Source organism: Argiope bruennichi, chromosome 2 (genome assembly GCF_947563725.1).
Source record: "Argiope bruennichi chromosome 2, qqArgBrue1.1, whole genome shotgun sequence".
Taxonomy (NCBI): Eukaryota; Metazoa; Arthropoda; class Arachnida; order Araneae; family Araneidae; genus Argiope; species Argiope bruennichi.
In genome coordinates this window covers 145654673-145679262 of record NC_079152.1, presented here as the reverse complement: position 1 = coordinate 145679262, position 24590 = coordinate 145654673, and the positions used below count along the sequence as shown (strand labels likewise).

The window sequence follows — 24590 nt, the reverse complement described above, 5'->3', positions numbered from 1 at the left end:
AAAATTTAACTTAATATGGGAATTAATGATCCGGTGAAATTGCCACGCATTTTCAGTGCAAATATTATAAAAAAATTTAGTCACTTGTTAAACATTTAGTGAACAATATATTGCAAAAAACAACAAAATTTAACACAAGTAATGAAACAAATATTTCCAAAAATGCCAAAAGCAATCCCGTCAAAGATCATAAAGAATTTATAGAAGTCCAAAGTGATCTCATTTATTGTTAAATTAAAAATTAGGCTTAACAGTTTTAATTTTTCTTTGTAACAGCAATAATTTGTTATTTACGTTTTACTAAAACTTTTTAAACTTCGATTTCGAGTGATTATTCTTTAGATCTGAAAATAAAATCAGAGCCGTCATGGTCTCGGAAAAGTTTGATATTGACCTGAGAATCACGGGTCCTAGATACGATTCTACAGAATCGCCTCCATGTATATGGTCCTTGTGCTCTCTAAATTTGTCGAGGGTCAAACATCTCACCGTTTGTGTGGAATGGAAGCTTGGACAGATGGATGGCGTCCCAGATATAACTTTCAGTATCCGATCGCAGTTGAAAGTCACAACGTATATTCCCAGATAATTCCCTTGCAGTTTCAAAATGGAATGATGATGTAGCTATATTTTATTATCGATAACTAAGTTCAAGCTAAGAACTTTTTATATTTTTAAAAATATGATCTTGTGGGAATACAAAATAAAAGCAGAAACATTTGTTTTTTGAGCATCAAATTTTTGTAGTGAAAAATATGTCATTTTAAGCGAATCTTGTTTCACACGGAAATATTTGCCCACTGTGCTACATTTAAGAAAAAAAATTATCTATATATTTTCACTCCTTGTATATCCAATGACTTCAAATACAGGTATCAAAATACATGTCAGCACGTATTTACATATGATTTCTGCATTTATGTTTTGTTTATGAGCTTATAGGTTTTTTCCGTTGCAGTCAGTTTTCTTTCATATATTTTCTCTACATATTCTTGAAACTTATCCTTTAAGTCTTCTCTTGCTAGTATAGTGGATGGGAATTTTTCTAGGAAGTTTCGAAAAAGGAATAAAAATACAGGCATTGTTAGATATGAAAATTTTATAACAGAATGCATTGTGAATATTTTTTGAAATAGTGAATAGAATGCGGCACTTGTATTTTCCTAAGAACATCGAGAGACAGGAACCTATTCTGCTCTACTATTTTTCAAAAGATGGCATGTGTTATATTCACATGAGAACGGTTTGTACAGTTCTGAAAATATTTTTACTGTACATTTAAATAAACAACACATGAATTCTCTCAAACTTTAGCAAAAAATAAAACATAACAAAAATGTTTTTTCCCTTTTTTTAAATTCACAAATCGATTAGAAAGGGGTTTTTTTATTTCGTTTGAGGATTTGGGAATTCTGAAACCCCCAAAAGATAATTTTTTTTTTTTTGATATGCAGAAATAACAACAGCATTTGTGAAAACGAAATGTATCTTAACAAAATGTAGCCAATTTCATGCTCTCGTGAGCATGTACCAATTTCAATTTACATTGCAAAGCGTATTTTGCATCTTCTAGTAAAGTTTAAAAGATTTTTTTTTAACTATTTGAAATAATTTCCTTTTAAATATTTTTTTTTAAATTTTCATTTTAAATTATTTATTTTTTGCTTTTTATTGTATAGAAGAAATTCTCTTTCTCTGTGCTGTCGTTTTCTTAGGAAGAATATAATTCTAATTTTTATATTATTTCTTTTATTATTTATTTTTTTGGCTTAGCTGGAGTTATTTTGATTAAAAACATTTTATTTTCGCTGGTTTGACTATCAGATTCGGCTACGATACACAAAACCGATTATAGTCTGCAAACTTTATTTTTAATTAAAAAGAAAATATTAATAGTACCAAATTTTAAATTTCGCAGTAGTAAAAAAGAAGTGAAGATAATGAATGGGAAAATTTATAAAATGTTGCAAATGATTTTTTATGAGTTATTCATTTTTTTAAAGAAACATGCAAAATTAATTAAAAAATTCGACATGAAACTTTGGTACAAATAAATAAAATGAGTTAGAATATTAATAATATTTTCATTCAATAAAAATGCTATCACTAAGCTTAAAATAATCTTTCCTTCATATAGAAATACCTATAGTTTTCAGTTAATGAAAAAAAGGACTAGTTGAATTAACTATCTCCCTCGAAATTTCACTATACTCTTATTTATGATAAGAATATTTTTGAATAAAATTTAAAGAAACTCTATTTAGTAATGTGGTTTTCAATCTACATAAGAATCTTCAATAATATTTATATAAGTTACTTTTAAACCTCTTCTTAATCTGTTTCACATCGGTCTTTGCTTACCTTAGAATCAATCTTGTTTGTTAGCCATACTAAAATAAATTTTATGAAAGATTTTTGAATGTATAACATATTTGGTTCTTATTTTATCTACTGAATTAATAGTACATTTAATTATTATGTTTTTCATTAAAATTATTTTTAAAATTACTTATCAGTATTTATATAATAGTGTATTTATATTATAAATAATGTGAACTGAAGTGCTGAAAAAAATTATATCTAAAAGAATAGAATATGATGCAACTTTAAAATACTTTTTTATAGTTCACGATTATTAAGTGAAAACTTAAAAAACTGTTTCTAAAGATAATATTTTTTACTTTTTGTATTTTAAAAGTGAAAAGCAAACTAACAAAGGCAAAAATAATCCCCGCATTTTTTAAAGTGTAAAAACAGCAGTGTTGCTAGTTTACAAGCACATGCGTACTGCGTCATTCAGTGCAACATTTAGTATTTTCGTGTGATTGTAACTTTGCATGAATTTATTCCATTAGAAAAGTAAATTTAACCATAAGTACTTAGAAAATATCAGTCTCTAAAATTAAATATTTAATTTATTTCGAAGATAAATATTCATATATTTCTTCATAAGATCGGATTCAACATTTCAATAGATAAAATGACATTGTTAAATGAATACAGATAACATATAGGAAATGGGTGAACAAAATATCAAGTAATATACAAAAAGTACACTGTTAATCAATTAATATACAAAAGGTACACTATTATTCTCTTATCATATGTACAAAGAAAACTCTGTCTTTACAATAAATACAATTAAATATTTATTTGATTTGATTATTTTATAAACAAGCATTTATACCTTGCATTGTAACATTTATTAGACAAATGTCACGATTTAAATAATATCATAGTTTTTAAAAATTTTGAGACAGATGTATAAAAGAGTACCTAGGCTTATGAAATTTGTTTTACTGATTTGTGTTTCATAATTTTTGTTTCCAGTATTTTGCTTAATTAAGAATTTTGCTTAATTATTCGATCTAGGAAAGTCGCCAAGAATAAAGTTTTTATTAAATGATCGCATTAATGTTGGAATTTTAATAAGATCTGTAAATTATTTTAACCTAAAATATGTTTCATTTACTCAAATTAAAAAAATCATTACAATTTTACTCATTGATCAGTTATACGGTAGAAATTATTTACTTTTTAAAAGCCAGAAAACTACTCATTTTCATAATGATTGCTAAAAATAACTATTCGATGCTGCATAGTGAATCATAATTTATATTTAATAAATATTCATTTAAATTTTAGGATTGATAATGCGTTTATTTGTGAAATTTTCGGAATATACATGTATGTCATTCATAGTTGGTTGTTAAAAAAAAAAAAAACTAGTTTGTCATTTTTAAAAATTGTTTTGTTGCAAATTGTTAACCCTTTCTAGGGCGATGGGAAGTATGCTTCCCACCAAATTTATCAATCTTTGTATGTATTTATGTAGGTTGGCATAAGTTCTGACAATTTTTTTTAGAAAGAGAGAGACTTAGATGCTTCAGTTCTTAATTTTACATAAAATTATGTATCTTGATTTGATACTTAATTATTAATTAACCAAACTAATTAATGAATCAAATTAAATTTATCTAATAAGCTAAATGAATCCCTTTTCTTATTCTAATTTCAAGCCTAAAAATATTTTAACATAATATGACTAGGAAAAAATGACCCTTTAAAGGGTTAATATAAACTATTTAATAACTATTTTGCTGCATAGATTTTGTAAAATTCTGCAAAATAAAGAATATAATTTTCTGTAAAAGAAAAGTTCGTTAGTATGTGGCGTACATGTTTGCTTTATGTGAAAATAAAAATATGCATAACATCTGCTATTGTAAAAGTATTTTTCCGTAAAAATTTAAGAGCAACAACAAAACATTTAAATAATGAAACAGTAATAACCTTAGTTTCCACCGAGTAAATGTTAAAGCTCATTTGCTTAAAAAAATAAGTTTTCTTTCAAATCTATAAATCAGAGCGTAAAAGATTGATCGCAAAAGTACAAAACGAAAATGTACCATCAATGCATGAAAATCTTGAAATAGAAAATATGTCAAAATATATGAAAATTTCCGAGCTTTCCGAAAGATTTGTGAATTTATTCAAGCACCGATATCCGAAACTATTCATGTTTCATATGCAACATTTGAAACTGGAAGGAACTCTTTTATACATTCCATAGGATTCAACGCATTAGTTATTCATGCTTCGAGTTGAGAAGATCAGGATGCCGAATGTTATTCAGAATATTCTGAGATTCCTATTTCAATTTTAAGAATTCTTCTAGAAAATTCTTCAAAACACAATAAGAATGCTTATTTAAATAAGAATTTTAGAATGCTCTTCCATCATAGACTATAAAGTTCTGATGGAAAATATAAAATAAGTGTAGTTCCAAAAAGTCACGTTATATATATATATGTATGTATATCTTTGTTTTGCTATTCTACCATTGAATGATCAAAAGGTTAAATTTTTGTTTAGGTACAGAAACAAACACGATGAAAATGAATACAACGCAAGCATAGATTGAATAAAATATTGTCGATTGTTCATGTAACAAGTGCATAACATTGCAAGAAAAGATGAACTTCAGGAAACAATTAAAATAGTTTAAGTTCATCAATATTGGGAAATACATATTCAGCATCTTAAATTTAAGATTATCCACCATTTTAAACTTCATTAATATGAGCAGCGTTTTTTCATGGCTGCTCAACTTGAAGCCGAAAGCGAAAATTTCAATCTTTATTTCCGTCAAACTTATTCTTGCAAAATGCGAATGAAAAATTGCACAATGCAATTTTTATTTTACATATCGTCCTTATGTAAATATTGATTCACATGACATTACTTAATGTGCAATATAATATGTTTACATATATACAGCGTACGAAATGCAAAGCTATGAACAAGCACAAATTCACATAATTTTATAATACTTGCATACCTCCTTTCTTTTCTTCATTCAGCTGTTTGCTATACAGCTGAACGAATATCTCCTTTGTTGCTGTTTTCAATAAAGATTTACAATTTTTTTTTTCTGACAACTTAGCAACAATGTGTAACTTTCTTATAGTCAAAAAAAAATGTTGAAAGCAGTGAAATCTGTTCAATTAAAAAATAAGCAGAGTTGTACAGATATTTTAAAAGAACTATCCTTACACTTTTGTTAAACCGAAATTTTTATCATGCTTATTTCCCTAAATGAAAAACAAATTATCTTTATTTAAATAATTGATTTTTAATAATAAAAATATAAAATAGTTTCAATAATAGAGAAAGGAAGATATTCTTTTTCGCACCAATATTACAGAAATACTGTAAAATAAACAAAATCTCAAAAATAGTTACAGAGAACGAGAGACAGCAAGATAATGGAAGGATGCCAATTCATTGTTTCCTCCAAAATAATGAATCTATACTGTGACCATAACCTCATTAAATATATACAAACGCGCCTGTGTCATATTTTTATGTCACTTTGCCATGCGCATTAAGCGATTTTTCACAAAATTTGGGGCAACAATGATAAGCAGTTGTAAGTAGATTTTCGACTTGTTGTTTTAGGTAGTGACATAAAAACTTGTTTTTTAGAATATCTGTAGCTGCATGAGGTTAAGAAAGTCAATAAATATTACAATAAATGAGAAAAATAAATTTTGAAAATAATTTATGGGTATTATAGAGCTTTAGCTCTCCCCCCTCCCAATTTATTTTCAAAGCTTACAAGAAATTGTGATTTTTTTTTTAAAAAATATTATTCTTTATTACTTATTATGAAAAGCAATAAAGAGTGAAGACAGCAAAAAAATTTGTATAAAACTTTTATTTTAAAAATTTATAAATTGTGCTGCATTATAAAGCAAGCAAAAATAATGCATATAATAGTACAAATTTTGGTCTTAACAAAGCATTTAAAATTTAAATGACTCCTTGGTCTTTTTTTCCGCATTCTATTGGTTAGGATATTTTAAATGAAATACTGAAAATTACTATGTTTGAAAAGAAGACGTTTAAGTCTTCTTTAATTCATTTTATCATGATGAAAATGCCCATACCACTGGTTTTTACAAATGTATAGCATAAATGATGCATGCATCCATGTACATTTTAGAAATACATAATCAGAATCTACCATTTTTTGATTTAAGCACCAAAAAATGAGGACACGATTTTAATGCTTGCAAATTATCATTAAAGCAAAATATATTGTCCAATTCTTCTTTCCTTAATTCTAGTTTTAAATTCTGTCTCAGCAATTCAACAATATAAATGATTTTTATCCCACTTTATTGATATTTCAGTTGTAGATATTCACAAACTTCGTAAAAGCAAGGCCGAATCTCAAAAAAAAAAGGCAACAAAACAGGTCATTTAAATGTTGAAATATTCTTACTTGAAACTACACATTTGTAAATTATCACTTATATGATTCTGAAACGTTAATTTTAATCATGATTTTTAATTTGAAATCAGCAACAAGGTTTAATTGCCCTTTTGCCGATATTATCAGCTTTATAAAATAAGCAGTTAATAATGTCAACATGAAAATAAATTGATCTTGCACTAATAATAATTATATATTTAATATAATATATAATTAATATAATTAATACTGGTATATTCGCCATTAACATAGAAATTCCAGTCACCTATTGACCTCAGTGAGTAGTTCCATATTTTGAGGCAAAATCCCACATTTTACAGACAGAAAAAAAGTGATTTTATTATGCTGAAAAATTCATGATAATCTCTGTGGCATCCGTTAAAACAATCTCTCTTAGTCTTAAGGTATGCGGGACATCACTGTATTTACATCAAGATATCGAAGACTTTTTTTTTCTTTCCAATGCATGGCTTTCTTTGTTCTAGAACCTATAACATAAGCTTATAATTTCTTTCCCAACATTCTTGATTATCTAGTTTTTGTCAAAATAGCAGAAAATTTATTATACATCGTAAACTGTATTTCATTGCTATCATCTGTCTTTTTACCACTATTATAGTATTTAAATTGGACAGTGGTCTTAATGTATGGTTATTCTCTCGAAAAGTAGTACAGTGGGTAACATCTGTAGAGTACAATAATAAGCTATTCTATCGCGTTTCTGAAGACTATTACCTCAGATGTACTCTCTATTCAAGGCAATCAAAATTCCAAAAATCGAACATCTGAACTCTTTAATTAGGAAATGAAAACACTGACGTTCATGCGGACGTTTCACAGAACAACTCATTGTTGCATCATATAGAAAGTTAACTGCTCACCATTTATGCACGCGTTAAGTGTTCCTACATTGTAAGGCATTCTAATCGAGAGATCAAATTTGAACATGCAACATACAAGCGGCATGCGCCTAAATACAAAGCTTAACGTGAAATTTGTACCTGAAATAGAAAAACGAGATGGCAATTTCTCCTGCCACAGTGACAATACAATGAAGTGAATAGTCAGGAGTTGTAACATCTGTGGAGCTTAAATATTTTGGTATGAGGAAAATAAAGTTAAGTAGTGAATATACAGAGAATGCCTCAATAAATAATCTTTTAAACACTGACGTTGAATGTTTTATCTAAGTTATATTTTAAAAAAATCAGTACTATATTATTCAATTATTTACATCATTATTGTTCATTCTTCATTGAATTACAATTTATGAAATGCAAATTTCAATCTCATCAGGTATATTCAATAGGAAAAAAACTCAAAACTAGAGTTTTGAGAAATTTGGGATTGTAAAGTAAATGTTGGTATTTAAACTGATAGTTTTTACATATAAATAATTATACTTTCTTTTATACTTTATACTACTACTTTATGCTGAAATAACTATACTTTTATAATAAAATAGATAATTCTTTTCAATGCTGAGTTCTTGAATTTCAATTGAATTAATATTTGGTACAGTGAGTAATTTTCTATAGAATTGAAGAAAAAGTTTCGAACCACTAAACTAAATTTTAATCAAAATACAAAAAAAAAAAAAAAAAAAAAAAAAAACGATCTGATAGCTATACAAAAAAATGTGTGTCTTCTATATATATATATATATATATATATATATATATATATATATATATATATATATATATGTTAAAAGTTGAAATCTGAAAATTTGAAAAATAGTTTAGAATGGTGTTTTTTTTTTATGAGCAAACAAATTACCAGCAATCGTCTGGTTAAAGAATTTTTCTATATTTTTATTTCTTCTCTAATATATATATATATTGAGTATAATTTTAAGATTTTCAAAATAAAGTTTTAAACATAATCCACTTTTTAAAATATTCCATATGTATTATAATCACTGCTACAAACTTTTTTCCTTACATTGCATGAGAATATATTGGTAGGATTTTAAGAAAATAAATAATTTCGGATTATTTTTATTATTTATACAGAGGATTATAAGTATTATTTTTAGATAACAATTATTTTTGGAGCTTTTAAAAATCAAATAATTTTATGTTTGATAAAAAAATATGTATGTATGAGTTGACTGTTGTTAAACATGTAAGATACTGCATATGACTAAGATATTCATTAAAAAAATTTGAAAAGAAAATAATTTTATGTTTTATTTTAAAATGCCTGGAGAAATTTCGAATTTTAATACACTTTTATTACAGATGAATTTGTATGAAATATCTTAACGTGTTTTATTTATTTCTTGCTAAAAAGTTAACAATGAATTTCTTTTAAAGTTTAAGAATGATCTTCGTAAGAATATCGTTATGAAAATATCAGAACAATCACTCAAAAACTGAGAAAAAAATTCATAATTTTTTCCCTCAAATTCTTCCTTTGAATTCTTAAATTGAAAATATCTTAAGTTGAAACATTGTAAAAAACGTCTTTGCTGCTACGCGAACAATACTGCACTATAAAATGTGTTTTAATTTTTCTTTATAAATAAAAGATCCCATTTAATATATACAGATACTGAGTCCTCTTTCATCTAATTTAATTTCTCTTTCACCTCTTCTTTGTCAAGTCACTGTGGCAGTGCAATACTCAGATATCAATGCCATTACAGAAACTAAACATCACAATATCTTAAAAGAGTAAAATGGTGGATGAGAAGAAGGTATAAATATATATATATATGTATGTATGTATAGATAGATATATATAAATACAAATACATTTTTAACGAACAATTGAGTCTCCGCATTCTTTTCAACGAATACGATAATTATATGTTGCTACCATCTCCTCCTGGCCTTCATAAGCTCCTTCTTGTTAACAGAAATGAAAAGAAACAAGTTATTATGTAGTTTATTTTCCTAGATCGTCCACACTTGAACCTTTTCCGCGACCACACACCAGTTGGCATGGTCATAATACGAGGAGATGATGTGCAAGTTGTCCACATGGGTTTCTATGAGGTTGTCCAGTTCACCCTGTCGGAAGACATGGTAGTACCTGTGGTATGACATCAGTCCCCCAGTTTCGTTTCCTGGAAGACTTTCTTGGGATGTGGACTGGGACAGGGATGAATTTCTACTCAGTTCGTTCCGACTGCTGGTCAATACCTCTTCCACTGACCTTTGTCTTGGTTTCATTCTCGGGGAGCAGGGTGCAGACTGGGTGAATTGCTCGTCGTCTTTCTCGAAAGAGCTTTGGCGTACTCTGTCCAGACACACACTCTGGGAAGTCCGGTTAAGGATCTTAAGTTTTTCGGGTATCTTCTTTTCGTTCTGAACCGGTTGTGCAGGATTTGAGCCATTAGTGATTTTTTCCGTTTTGACTTCGGAATTCTGAATATTGCTGTTCTTCGATTCAGAGTTCAGACGGGGGCTGTTCTCCGGTGGGAGTTTCACAAATGCCTGCCCCATGTCTTTTATTTCCATCTTTGTGTTGTCTGTGTCGCTATATGAAGTGCCAAAATCTATGCCATTCGATTGCAATTTTTTGTTGTTACATCTATAAAAGTAAATAATAATTATTTCAATAATTCTTATTTTTTATAGATACGTACGAATTATTTCTACAAAGATAATATCTTGAGAAAAAAAATCGATTCGCTTATTTGAACTATCGATTAAATTGGACAAAATCGTAAGAAGTGGAAATGATACTAATTCATAATTTAAACGCTAAATTAGGAGAAATTTTCGTTTTTTAAATGAACTGCAGCAGTTGAATTTCTAAAGAAAAAAAGGTCTAACAAGATTAACCACGAATCTAATATCGCTACGAGGTTGGAGGTTACATTTCTGTTTCTTCAGGTCTTTTATTTGATCTTAATTATATTCACTTGGCAGTGAAAAAAAACAAGAATAAGTTTACTTAGCCATTACCACTACACTGATTTGTATGTATAATATATAAATAAATTTTTTTAAAGCAGTTATAGCAGCAAGCACAATAATAAAAAAGGGCTTTATATTTTCAAATGAATCTGCTTTAGTAGACAAAATTAAAAGCCAATCATTTAATAAAAGTCATCGAATACTGGCTATGATAACTGATATATCGAAATCTATCACAGTGCGTTTTTGTAATAAAGAAATCACCTTTGCAAAGATCTGCCATCACAGAAAAGACGAATAGGCACATCCATAATATTATGAGATGGAAGGTTTCTGAGAATGATGGTTTTCTTTAGACAGTGGAAACGATTTGTATATTAGTATTATTTACTTGCCATTTATATATCGGTTAAATTATTTATTAAATTGTGGTAAAAAAATTGTTTATTGCTGAATTTTATATTAGGTTTTTTTAATTGGAAAAAAATGTCTTAGTATCGTATTCCCTAACGAATTGATTTCGTTAGGGAATATCGATAAATATTAAACGCTAACTTGTTTGGCACATAAATCGTTCTTCCGAAAATCGTATTCTTTTAGACACCATTGTAGATAAAGAAAGTGAAATTCTTCATATTATGCTAAATATTAAAATAAAAAAAAGAATTGAACAAAAGCTGCTGGATTTTTAAACAATTTTTCATTTCATTAAAGAATTTTGTGAGGTACTGTAGCAAAAATTTAGCGTGCATGTCATTGTAATTTTTTTTGTAGTTTAAACTTTTATAAAATATCCTTTTGGCATATAACGGAATGTCATAAAAAAACTTTTACTCAATAATATACCTTCTGATTTATTAAAATGTCCTAGAAATAGAAATTTTAATTTCAAATTAAATTTTTACTTAAAACTTTAAACTAACCTTTTCTCTGATATTTCTTCAGAACCCTTTTCTTTCTGATGTCCCGATGACTTTTTAGGACGACTTTTGCTATAGGTTGTAGCACCAGAAGTAAGGACTTTCTCGAAAGTTGAGATACCTACAGATTCATCTGAACTGAAATCTTCAATTTTGGGTTCTTGCTTGGGATATATATCACCGAATGCCAATGACGATATCCCCGAAAGTGTTCCAACTAATTCTGCTAAGATACCTGTTGTCTGTTCATCATCCTCTTGGTTTTTTCGAGGTGGAAAAAATTCCATCAAACCTGGTGCAATTTCTGGTATCGCCATTCCTACCTCAATAGGATCCTTAAACTCTGAATTCGAAGAATTGTTGCAATCTTCATTTTCCTTCTTTTTCTTCCTTTTATCGTCAAATGTTATTCTATACATGTCTCTGCAATCAGCGGCGGAACTGAAAAAGTTTTCACGCCTTTGAGCAAAATCCATGGATTTCTCTGGCTTCCATGAATTAGAAGGAGATTTATCAGCACTGTTAGCTTTTTCATCTCCATCATGACTCTGATCATCGTCTGGTATCTCATCTATATTGTCCAGAACCCAACTGGAGTTCTGTTTTGAAGTTCCTAATGTTCCATCGCATTCACTTTCATTGATGACTTTCGTTCGAACAGAGTCCAGAACATCCAAAGAAGAGGAAGATGAAGAAATTGGATCTGTCTTCTTGGCCATGTCTTCGGAGAAGGCTGAGTCCGACCTCCCCTCTACGTCTGACAGCTTGCTCAAGTTGTCGCTGTCGCTTTCTTTCGATGATCTGTCATCGGATTTCTCCCTCTGCATAACACCTCGGAAGCGATCAGAAGTCGTCGAAAAATCTGTAGCATTTGAAGACGATGATGCAGATTTGCCAAGAGACGAGGATGAGGTCTCAAAGAAAACGCACATTTCCTTATCTACGATATTGAATTTGTTCTCTGTCTCTTGGACATTTACGTCGTCACAGCATATCTCTATAGCTGGTTCATCTCTCGGTTCTCCTTCAATAATAGTTGTTATACCGCAACCACTGCAACAGGCCGTGCATACATGGGGATCGGCATCTATTTTATCAAAATCGTTCCATTCCAGTGAAACTGAAGACGAAGGAGAAGTGTCTTCTGATGACATAAATTCTCGGCACTCCACTTCATCGATAGTAACACAAGATCTGCAGGATAAAAAAAGAAAGACAATTTCCATATGAGAAATGTACCAGGAGAAAAAATTCGAAAGACTCTTGGAAAAATATTGGGTAAAGCTAGAATATTGAGAATGAAAAATTTGTTTTGAAATTGAATTGTTGAATTTAAAAATTTTGATTTTTGAGTCAAATTTTATAGATATCATCTTATTTTTTTTCGATAAAAATGTTTTCATGTAGTCTGTGTTTTTTTGCCTAGAATAATGAGAATAAAGATATCTATACTTATAATAAAGCTCAATGTGTGTGTGTGTGTGTTGGCGCTCCACAGGCCAGACCATTCAACCTACAGCTACTAAATTTGGTACATGTATATCTTAGAGGTCGGGAATGTGCACCTGGTGTCCCTTTTTTTGAAATTTTAATTAGAATTTTAATTATTAATTAAAAACTAACTTTCCCGCCAAAAAAATCTTCCATTTTCCCCACCGCCAACTTTTTCGCCAAAAAAATCTTCCATTTTCCCCACCGCCAAATGAGTAAGACCAATTTTCTTTTCTCCCAACAGTAATGAGGCTAGGAATAACATTTTTCGGCGGATTATTTCAAACGATTCTGTTTATTTTCTTAATGTTTGATGCATTTAAAATTAAACATTGTTAATTAATCCATGTTTCAGATTCATTCTGAAGTACTTTTGAATTAAAATAACACAGAATAAAGGAAATTAAAAATGTATAATCTGCATAGCGTTACCCCAACTGGCGTAGAAAAATTCACGCATTTGCGTTAGCATAACTGGCGAAGAAAATTCACGCATGCGCATTGTTCTGATTGTTGTCATGACAACCATTATCAACGGATGATTTAAATTATTTTTAGGTTAGTTGCATGCTTTTGTAAGTAAATTGTATTTATGTTAGTTATATATTTTTTGTATATGCTTATAGTTTTAAGTACATCGTAGCTCTTTTTAACCTGTTTTCAATGATTTAAATTATTTTTAGGTTAGTTGCATGCTTTTGTAATTAAATTGTCTTTATGTTAGTTATATATATATTTTTTGTATATGCTTATAGTTTTAAGTACATCGTTTTTTAAGTAGTTTTTTTAAATCTGTTTTAGACCGATTATTTTAAACGATTCATTTTATTTTCTTAGTGTTTGATGCATTTAAAATTAAACATTGTTAATTAATCGATCTGTTCATGATGAATCTGAGAAAATTTTGTTGACAAATTCTTGAGATATTACATACATTAAGAAAGATATTCTTTAGTGCCCATAAAGTTTAAACGCTCAGTGACTCTATTATCAGTAATCATATTATTAAAAAAATGCTTTGTTTCAGTAAAAAATATTATTATTATAATCGCAGATTAATGATTTACACTTTAATTTAAAGCATAAATTAAACAGATTGGTAACAGAAAATTAGAGAGATACATATCACGTTATGACTGAAGGCCTTTATAATATTATGAGTGAATTATATGACTATCAAAATTTGAAGTTTTAAAATATTTTGCTGAAGAATCTATTAAAGTTGGAATTGCATAAAATATTTAATTATTAAAATTTTAACGAACATTAAGATTGGCGAGCCGGCTGGTCACCAAAGGCGGCTAGTTAAAATATGAGAATAAAAGATATTTCATATAAATCTTGAGTTTCATGAACTAGATATTATATAACATTTTTTCTATAATTATCTTATTTTTAAAATATTAATATCTTTTAAAATATTATGATAATCCAGATAATAATTATTAGCTTAATCTTCAGTTAAAAGTGGATTATCTTTTAGATAGTTTGGAAATAGTTAGCCTTCTTCCTGGAAATAATTTGGCAATGGTCATTTCAATCTAACATCAAAGAAAATTGAGAAATAGAAATGAAAGAAATTTCACCTTTAATTACCTATCGTCAAAAATTAACGGTATGGAAGTGAAATAGGGTGCACAAACATAAATATATTTTAGATACTTAATTATAAAAATTAAAATTAAGAAATTCTAGATAAAAGTAACAGCACGTGATCTATGAAGTAATCAAACATAAAATGAATACATCTGGGGGCACGGCACGAAACACCAGTCCAGTAAAAACAAGCGGCATAGCACTAAACAATCTAATTTAATATAATATGTTAATGCAATCTAATTTCATGTAAAGATACATTGTGTTTTCATGCGATGGCCAAGTCAGTCTATTTATTTAAACCATAAAAGATTTTTAATATTGATATGATCTTTATAAGATGTTGTTAGGTTAGCTAATTGCGTAATAACTTAAAACAGAAAGACCCTTAAGTAGGGACTGAATAAATGGACCAACTTGGTATTACATGAATCTCGCAACTTTTTACCATAGAAGAACTGAGTTGCGAGACTTGGTTTTATTTACATGTTATGTTTTTGATGGCATTTCATATTCCGCGACAGAGATAACCACAAATGGAAAAACTAACTAGATAAAACTAATAATTAATTTCAAGAAAAGAAATGACTTTTATTCAGTGAAAAAAGGAAAACACATATATTCATTTTTATTCGATGACCCCATGTTATTGAAACATGTTAATCGCTTTCTTCTTTCCTACACATAAAATAAAATTATTTTAACATTAATTATATGTAGAATAATACAAAAAGGTCCCAATAGACTTCCACAAGTCAGCCATGTCCTATCCAATCAGTTTTACGAAAGAAAATACAGATAGGAACAACAAGTGTACTTGCTAGAGGTGCTACTGCTATAAAAGCAGTAGAATTGTCCTTCCCTATACTTTCTCCTATTCTTACAAAATATAATGGGTTTCGTGCTTGGTAGAACAGTGAGTTTGGTACAGAGCGTATATGCATTCTTTCAGTTCGATTGAAACAACATTTAATGAGAACTGTAATTTTCGTTAATGAGAACTGTAAGGTGCCAAATTCTAAATAATTGCGTTTCTACGCAATTACAATTAACATTCACGCAAATATACATATCGAACAATAGTTAACTCATTTAAAGATTTCGTACAACGTTTGATACAGACACATTAATTTTGATGATAAAATTATTAACTAAATTTCATCACCTAGCTGTCTGAGATTTGCAATTATCAAGCTCGCATACACCCGGATAAAAGAAAGGAAAATGCGAAAAAAATAAAAGAAAATCAAAATGAATGAAATTAGATGCAATTGAAAATATGCATATTACACAGTGTGTGAGTAACTTTAATAAAATATTCGAAACACTCGAATTCTGGTTGACAATAAATGTCAATTATGAAACATCTAGCTTTACTCCTTCGATACAGAACCTCCTATCTGGGCACTCTTCTTTTAAGAAATTTTTCACAGTACCAACATACTGTTTCTTAATAATTTCCATTAGAGGCCACATACACTAAATGCATGTTTGCCATCTTGACATTTCTGTACAACTCCATCCCAATTTTTCTACATTTTTAATGAAGGTAATAATGGCTGGTATTTCCAAATTCATTTTAGGTCATGCAGTGTCCTCTAATATAGACATGCAACATTAACGCTCAAGTATAACACAATATTCTCTAAGTAAAACTGGCTTTTTTTATGTGCTTGTCCTACCCTTATAGTTTACCGCAATCCTTCCGAATTCCCAGAATACTATAGTTTAAAGACGTGGAAGGATTAAAATAGCTGACAACTTTCAGCTTTAAATATCGAATTACTTTTATTTAAATTTGTAAGCAAAAATTATATTTAATAATTTCTTTGTATGCCAAAAGAATGAATTGAATGTAAGTAGACTTACCTTCTGAGCCGTTTCCGGAGTGGACATCTCACTACACCTTTCTTCAAATGCAATTCAGTGTCACTAAAAGAAGCTGATTTGGATGGTTTGTGTAATCCTGAAGAACATTTTTCTGTGCAAGATTCGCATTTCTTGCATTGACAATGTTTTTGTGAAGATTGACCCACTTCCGTTAAGGCATTTAAAGGTGCTGTTTGTGAATTTGCAATGACTTTTTCTCTATCAACTCTCCGTACCGTTAAGTTTTGACTGCTGTCAGGATTTTCTTCTTCATCATCCGTCTTCTTGTAATCATTTTCATCCGAAACTGATGACGTTCCTTCAACAGACATGACTGATTCATCAGATAATGTAACTTGGCTGGACTCATCCAAAGATGACTGTCTACTGTCATTAAGACTTTTTGGTGTAGGGGAAATCTTACTTTCTCTTGGACTTTCGTTTGGAGTTGTTTCAGATTCTACCTTTTCTTTTATGTTTCGCAATGATCCGAAAGAGTGGCTTACATTCTTGAAGATTTCAAAATTTGGCATGGCATTTTGGCTTGAAGCCAAACTCTCTAATCGTTCTCTTAGCTTAAAAAAAGACTTTCGCATATCGTTATCTTTATTTTTACTTAGTTTTTGATCTTCGGAAATCTTACTTGTACTGGCGTTTACCGACGGACATTCTTCTTTAGTTGATAATGATTCACGTGATTCTTCTGAAATCTTTGAACTACTATTTTGGAGATCTACTGATGTGTTGACAACCGCAGTGGCAACTATTTGATCTGTATCACAGGGGGCCACATCTATGATTCCTTTCTTAGTAATAGCATTTTTCAGCACAGATTCGATGAATCCATTTGGAGTTTTCCGCATTTCAGGGATAGTTTTGCCATTTTGCCCTAAATTTGTGACTTCTGCCATGAAACGGATACTTTTGGATTTTGATTCCGTCTCACTAGTTGATGGTAAAATTTGATCTGCATCTATACCAACCTCTTGGGGAGGTTCCACTCCAGTTATGAGAGGATCAGTAATGTACTGAAACGGCCCAACAGGTGAAGGAGTCTTTGACAGTTCTCCGTCAGCTTGTTCTTTCTTTTCCTCCTTCCACTCTGATGAAGTGTCTGAAACTAAAGGCTTAACTGGAACAGCTGGTGTAGCGTTTGATTTTGTGTCAGTCGTCTTTTCTTTAATCTGAGGTTTACTTGCTTCTGATAAAACAGAGCTCCCTTGGTTTGTTTTAGGCATATGTATACTATTATTAAGTCTATTAGCGAAGCTGTTGGAAAGTTCTTCCGGATTCGACAACTTCTCTTCTATTTTCGGATCAGATATAGGTCTAAGAAGATACCTCCTTGCTCTAACTGAATGATCTGATGCTTCTGATCTTGAATGAGTATCAGATGACGAGTAAAGCAACTGCTGCTGTTGTTGCAACAATTGGTCAATAACTCCAACAGACCCAGGAAATCTTCCATCGTTTTTACCCGACTGAGGGGGTGAAGATTCTGCGGAAGAGGTTTGACTACTCAGTACTGTGACAGGTGATGCTTGCGCAGAGCGACTACCGAATCTTGAGATATTGTTTCTGAGCCCATTCTGGGAACCGAGAGTGTCAATTTCACTAGTACTCCTTTGTATAACGGATATCACACTTTCTTCACTATCAACACTTGTGTCACTTGTTATGCTGTTGCCTTTCCTGGGTATAACAGAAACGATTGACTCTTCGCTGTCGACGCTTGTGTCGCTTTTGACTGAACTACCCCTGCTGCAACTTCTAGGAAGAGAGTAAGTCCTTAGCGCAGAGGCTAAAACTCCCTGAGCTGCAGAAGCCGAAAATCTCCTCGGCGTTTGGTGAGATGAGGAACTATTATCGCCAGTATCTACACTAAGACTTCTTTTGACCAATCCTCGTTGAGGTGTGCTGGTGACTGTTCTTTCTCTAGCTGTGTAATGTAGAGGAGAGTCACGCCTTCTTGAACTCAAGTCATTCGATTCGGAAGATGTGTCGTCAAATATATTTTGAGCTGCTTTTTCGTAAAAACTAATATGCCTCTGTTTTTGAGGAATTATAATAGGTTCTTCTGGTATTTGATCGTGCGTTAATTTGTAAAGTTCTGGCATGGAAAAATATGAAGAAAGGTGACCTTCAGACTCACTTTCAGGCTGAAAAAGAAAGTAGTCATCTTCCTTTTAAAAAAAAGTAATATGGTTTAAATTTAAAAATAATATAATAAATATCTTTACTATCGGTTACGTTCTAAATCGCAAAGCAAACAAATGTTCATAAAAATAGAATTAAGATTATTTTACAGAAATAAAATAATTATAAGAAATCAAGTTTTAAAAGTATGGTATGGTAAAAGAGTACGGTTTTTCAAAAGAAAATTCAATGAATCAGTAAATATTAAATAAATAAAGAAAAAGTTTAGTTAAATACAACTTAAAAAACTTCGAATTTTGCTTCATGCATATAAGTATACTTTAAAAAAAAACTATTTAGGACCTTTTTCAGAATTTTTTTTTATGGTTTTATGTTTTAGAATTAATGAAATTTTAAATTTATTCTTGAAACATTGTTAACCATATACTTATTAATAATTCTATATTTGACGTTATGCTCATTTTTTTGAGAGAATACTATTCTTAAAAAACGCGTTAATTTCATATGCATTTAATTTTGGAAAGAAAAAACATATTTTTTAAATCTTTGAAATATATTAATCACACAAATATTCATAAATGCCTAATATTATTTATTTACACATTATATTTTCTTTGGAATTGATAAATTCCAATCGAAATAAATTGAAACTGATATAATTTTATATATGACTAGCTGACCCGGCAAACGTTGTTCTACTATATAAATTATTTGTAGTGAATATTTTGGTTGTTAATTAAAAAATAACGAATTTGTTGTAAGTGTGTGGGGATGGGATCTATGACAGAAAGAGGAATGGAGCGCTGTAGACGATGATCGCCGATAAAAGCAAAAAAAAACACCAACCATTCATTTTCTGAATACAATGTATTTCATTAACGTAACGAACATATACATTGTTTGTTCTCTTAAAAGTTAAACGTAAAGTGAAAAAAGTAATATATTTTTTTATCCTAAAGTATAAAAATAAAATAAAGAAAATCAATATTCATTTCAAAGAGTAATTGAGTGTACGATATTTTTGTCAGTCCGGTTTTAGCCAACACACATAAGCTCGATAGTTTGCCCACGTGAGAACGTGCCACGTGTGAAAAACATGGTGTGCCCAAATCTAAGCCGCAAACAGGCATCGTTTGGCCTTGCGACTTATTGATTGTCACTGCGAATGCGAATCTAATAGGAAATTGAACGCGTTTGAATTCGATTGGCACGTCTGTGAGAATCATTGGAATCCGTGGCAGCAAAACATTTTCGGCTCGGAATTTACCATTCAAAACGGTGGCTTCGATAACGCTTTTCATCAATTTTTTAATGATCAATCGCGTGTCATTGCACAGCCATGGTGGGTTCAAATTCCGAAGTAAAACAACCGGAGATCCAGCTTTCAGTCGTAGAAGGTGTGGTGACATGCCTGGCAAATCCAGTGAGTTGAAACACTCTGTTGGATAATTTACAGCTTGGTTAGCATTGCAAACTGTATCGATCCATTTGTATGATACCAAGTCGCCTGGCAACGACTGCTGTATCTTGAAGTTTAAATCGTCGACGTTCATATTTTTTGCTGCCGAAAGGGCTCTTTCTGCCAGCCACGCATGATTTATGTATTATATGCGTACATCGGGAAATATGCGATCATTTTGCAAATCAATGATAATGCAGAAATGAGTGGGCAATTTTATGCATCCAGTATTTTTATAGACAGCAACTTTTCCATCATCGATATCTAACAAATGGTCCGAGAATATGTCAGCAAATGGATCTTGTAGCATTTGGACGCGCATGTTTATTTTTAGCTGGACTTTTTCAACATTACGCCACAGTGGCGATGATTTCAAGCAAGCGTTGATCTCCTCATCGTATGGTGAACGTGGATAGGAACACCCTAATTACCCAGCGTTGTGAAATATACTTTATGACCTATTCTCATACCTACCAAATACACATAAAAAATTTTCATAAAAATCGGTCGAACCGTTTTGGAGGAGTTCGAACACAAACACCGTGACACGAGATTTTTATTTATTAGATATAATTAATGATATAATCCAAATAAACTGAAAATGATATAAATGAAAAAAGATTTTCATAAACTTTTGGAGACTTAAAATATGAGTTTGATTTTTACTTATTTTCTATTATTTCTCAGTTGAATTATACATATTATTTAAAAAATAGATTTTTTTTTTTGCTATTTCAAAAAAGAACAAAATAGCAAAAGAATAGTATAGTTTATAAAAAGAAGGAACTTGGGAAGATTTTGACGGAAGATGAATGATAGAATTAATGGATGATTTTTAATATCAGCTGCGTATCTTTATCTCCTTCCCGTATCACTTCCTCAAAAAGATGAATGTGTATATATTAGGCATATCAGGACACTTACTCTGAAAAAAGGGATAGGAGAATACATAATGAGAGAAACAATATTTACTATTAAATCTTGAATAACCTTTCATTCACAGTTTCAGAAATACAACAAGAAAAATATGTTGCTTGAATTCTCTATAAAACAACATTTCATAAATATTATCTGAAATGTACAGTGAATACCTATGTAGATATTTTTATTCACTGATAGGATTCTAACTTTTGTTTCAAGTGTCTATCTAAGGAGCACTATCTAGTTTTTATTTCAGGAGTACTATCCAATCTGCTACAAATAATTCTACTTATTATTAAATAATAAAACACGGTTTATGTAAAACGGAGTTAAACTTTTCATCTTGACAGATTCTTAAATCCTGAAGTATCCCAGCCTCATTAGATAATTTTTCATCACCGAAGACAAGGTTAACAACAGAAATCTTCCAATAACTATTTCTCTATTACTTTGTTAAATGAAACTCACGGTTATTTCTTTTAAGTATACCAATGGTACAAATGAGATTGTACTGTATACTGTATATCTCTGTATGCATACAAATGATACTGTAATCTGAAATATACTATATATTAATTGTACTATAATGGTACAATAAAATGTACAGTTTTATATTGTACCAGTACAATGGTATAATTGTGTTGGTACAATGATACCATTAGAGATTTTCTTTGTTAAAAAATTAACGTAGGCAATTGGAATTCTTATCGGTATAAAATTAATTTCCACTTTGAACTATACTCTAGATATTATTCATTTTGTTGAATATAATCACCTTTTGTGTTATTTTTAAATGCTTGAAATTTATTATATATGTTTTATCTTGTTTCAAGAGAATTTTAAGTTACAAACATTTAAGTAAAAAAAAAAATTATATATGGAAATATACTGAATACAGTGAATACTTTTAAATCACAAATTCTTACCTTTAATTCAGTGTTATCAGGTGGTTCGGGCGGGGAAATTTCACTGCTGAAGTCAAAATGTTTCTCTGCCTTTTTCTTCTTTTGACCAGATGAATTCGAGGACTTCAGGGATGATTTCTTCTTAATGCTTACAGATTCACTATTCTGCAATTTCTTTTCACCACAAGAGTTAATTTCTTTTTCTCCATCATACTTCTTTAAGGTGACCACTTCAAAAGGTTCATCCAAATCCACATCTTGTCTCAACTTCTGAAGAGCATCGGCGGGACTGTTATACCTTCGAGTATTCTTCAATTCATTGTTATCTCGAATTTCGATTGTACCATTGCTTCCTTCAACTAAGACCGTTGAAGTGAAAGATTGCAGAATGGAAGGTTTCGTTTTGGATCTGGGTCCAGCCTGGCAGTTAGGATTCGCTACTGTTTGAAGTTCCTCCCTTCCACTCGTTGGACTCATGGACATCAACTCCTCCAGGCGGGACATCATGGACACTGTTGATTTCGATCGGACAATTCCATTTACATCGTTTCCCCTGGTTTTAACAACATATTCTCTAGGGTCACTGGCGGTGGATATCCTTTTATGCAAATCAGACATTGGCTCTTTCTCGCATTTCTTCACCCGAAGAAGTTTCGGGATCATGTTCAGAAAGTCTCCAAGAGAACGAGACTTCTTTCCAGTATCAGGATCTGCAGGTAAGCAGGAAGCACATACGCGCAACTCGCAATTCGCAAACTCAGTTGTCGGGGTGCCGCATTTGTTACAGGTCTCATAACCTTCCAGACCTCGAAGCTCTATAGGTATGTCGTCCTCTGTAGTAGGATCTGGATATTCGGAATCGAGACTACCCTGAAACATGAAAGTTAAAAAATCGAATAAAATTAATTATTTTTATTTTTATTTGACTTAAAATTTTATTGAGTTAAGTTAGTCTAATTCTTTTTTCAGGTTAAATGAGTTAGTTCCCTACCATCTATTAAGTTCTGCCTTTTATAAGAATTGGTACAGAAATAACTTAGTAGTAGGAGCTGTTGACAACTAGTCGACTTTCAATAAATGGTAATTCTAAAGGAACTTGAATTTAGAATTGGGGGGGGGGTCATTAATAGTATAATAACTGAACTGTTTTCGGTGTAGAGGCAGAAAGTACCATTTAACTAGGGTACCTTCTGCCTTAACGCGGGTCAGCCATATTTGTCTTTCTCTGTATTCCGAATTTAAATAAATGTAGATTAATAATCTATTTGTGATTGTTAAATAATTCAAGAATAAAAGAAAGTATAAAATAACGGACTGATAACAATAAGACTGGTATTCAGAACTATTTATAATTTGTTTTAATTTTATTGGAAATGAACAATTTTTAATTAAAATAATTTTTATAAAATTTAACGCTGCTGATTAATTTGTCCTTAATTGCATTTTATTAATGAAATTATACTTTAATTAGGTTATGGAATTAAAGCCACATATGTTAATGAATTTATGACATTGTCATAATTATTATAATAATTTAAACTGATGCTTAACTATCGAAAAACTACTCAAAGCATGTGTGTGTTCGCAATCCCTACAAAAATTGGGGACTTCATTTATCAACCAGTCACAAAATCGACTTTATCTGGTAAAAAAATCTATAAAAAATGTATATGAATAAATTATTAAAAATTGGGTGGTATATTTCTTTTTCAAGTAGGCAGCAATTCAAAAAAGATTTCTTCAACCCACCTGTTGACAGAATTCTTTTCTTGGCGATCCAGAATCAGAATCCTTGTTATATTTCCCGAATTCCATGCTCTCTGACACACACGGTTTCCTGCATGATCTGTAGAAGTAAGGCCTGGTAGGCGATTTCTTAGAGAAGGTATCATACGGCGAATCAGTAGTTGCCGAACTGGACAGCCTCTGAAAAGCTCTCCTGACGAAGCTGTAGCAAGTTTCATTGGGACTGGACAACTCGGAGCTGCTCTGGCTACTCGTGCCCGCTGTCCTTCTGCAGTACATCGCACTGTCCGCACTCCGATACCGACCTCGGCCGTTTCTGTACTTCTGTCTCTTTCTGTTGACAGCCGCTGAGTGCTGTTCGCTATCCGAAATGTGCGAGTAGGCATGGTAAACTAAAACGTCATCATCACTTGTCGTAGCACTGGTGAGTTCACGTTCAACCGACGATCCGCGATCTGAAAATGTAAAATGTTTCGCGTGCATTTTTTCCCAGACATGTAAAATCAATGAAAAATATGGAAATAATACATACTGTTTTATATTTTACTCGTTAGATTGGTTTCTTGAAATGGACATGTAATTTAAAATGGTATTCTTAATGTTCAACTTTTATTTGCATTAATATATAATAAGAAATTGATTAAGAATCCTTATAGAATATTTATGGACTTTTTTTTTAAATCAAGAACCATGCTTTTTCATTACATATTCATTTCTTTCAAATATAGTAGAATTTATAAATATTAAGCAGAACTTTTTTTAAAATCTTTTATTTTGTTTTCGGCTTTTTTTTATAATACTACGTTAATCCTTTTATTCTTATAGATAACGCCTTTATATATAGTGGTAACTCTGAATTATTCCTGAATCGAAAAC

General features: G+C 30.5%; 1 protein-coding gene across 3 annotated transcripts in view; it reads right to left on the bottom strand.

Annotated features, from left to right (window-relative positions):
* Positions 1-9006: 9006 nt before the first annotated feature.
* LOC129962380 (uncharacterized) overlaps positions 9007-24590 on the bottom strand; it is a 128752-nt gene continuing 113168 nt past the window's right edge. The window contains exons 3-7 of one of the 3 annotated variants that reach the window (XM_056076135.1): positions 23718-24169; positions 21990-22838; positions 16527-18685; positions 11574-12764; positions 9007-10321 (exon numbers count right to left, since the gene is read on the bottom strand). In XM_056076135.1, the coding sequence (XP_055932110.1) occupies positions 9682-10321; positions 11574-12764; positions 16527-18685; positions 21990-22838; positions 23718-23993 (5115 nt within the window). In that variant the 5' untranslated portion in view covers positions 23994-24169 and the 3' untranslated portion in view covers positions 9007-9681. The remainder of the gene's footprint in view (positions 10322-11573; positions 12765-16526; positions 18686-21989; positions 22839-23717; positions 24170-24590) is intronic. The other 2 variants (XM_056076134.1, XM_056076133.1) reach the window with 2 other exon arrangements.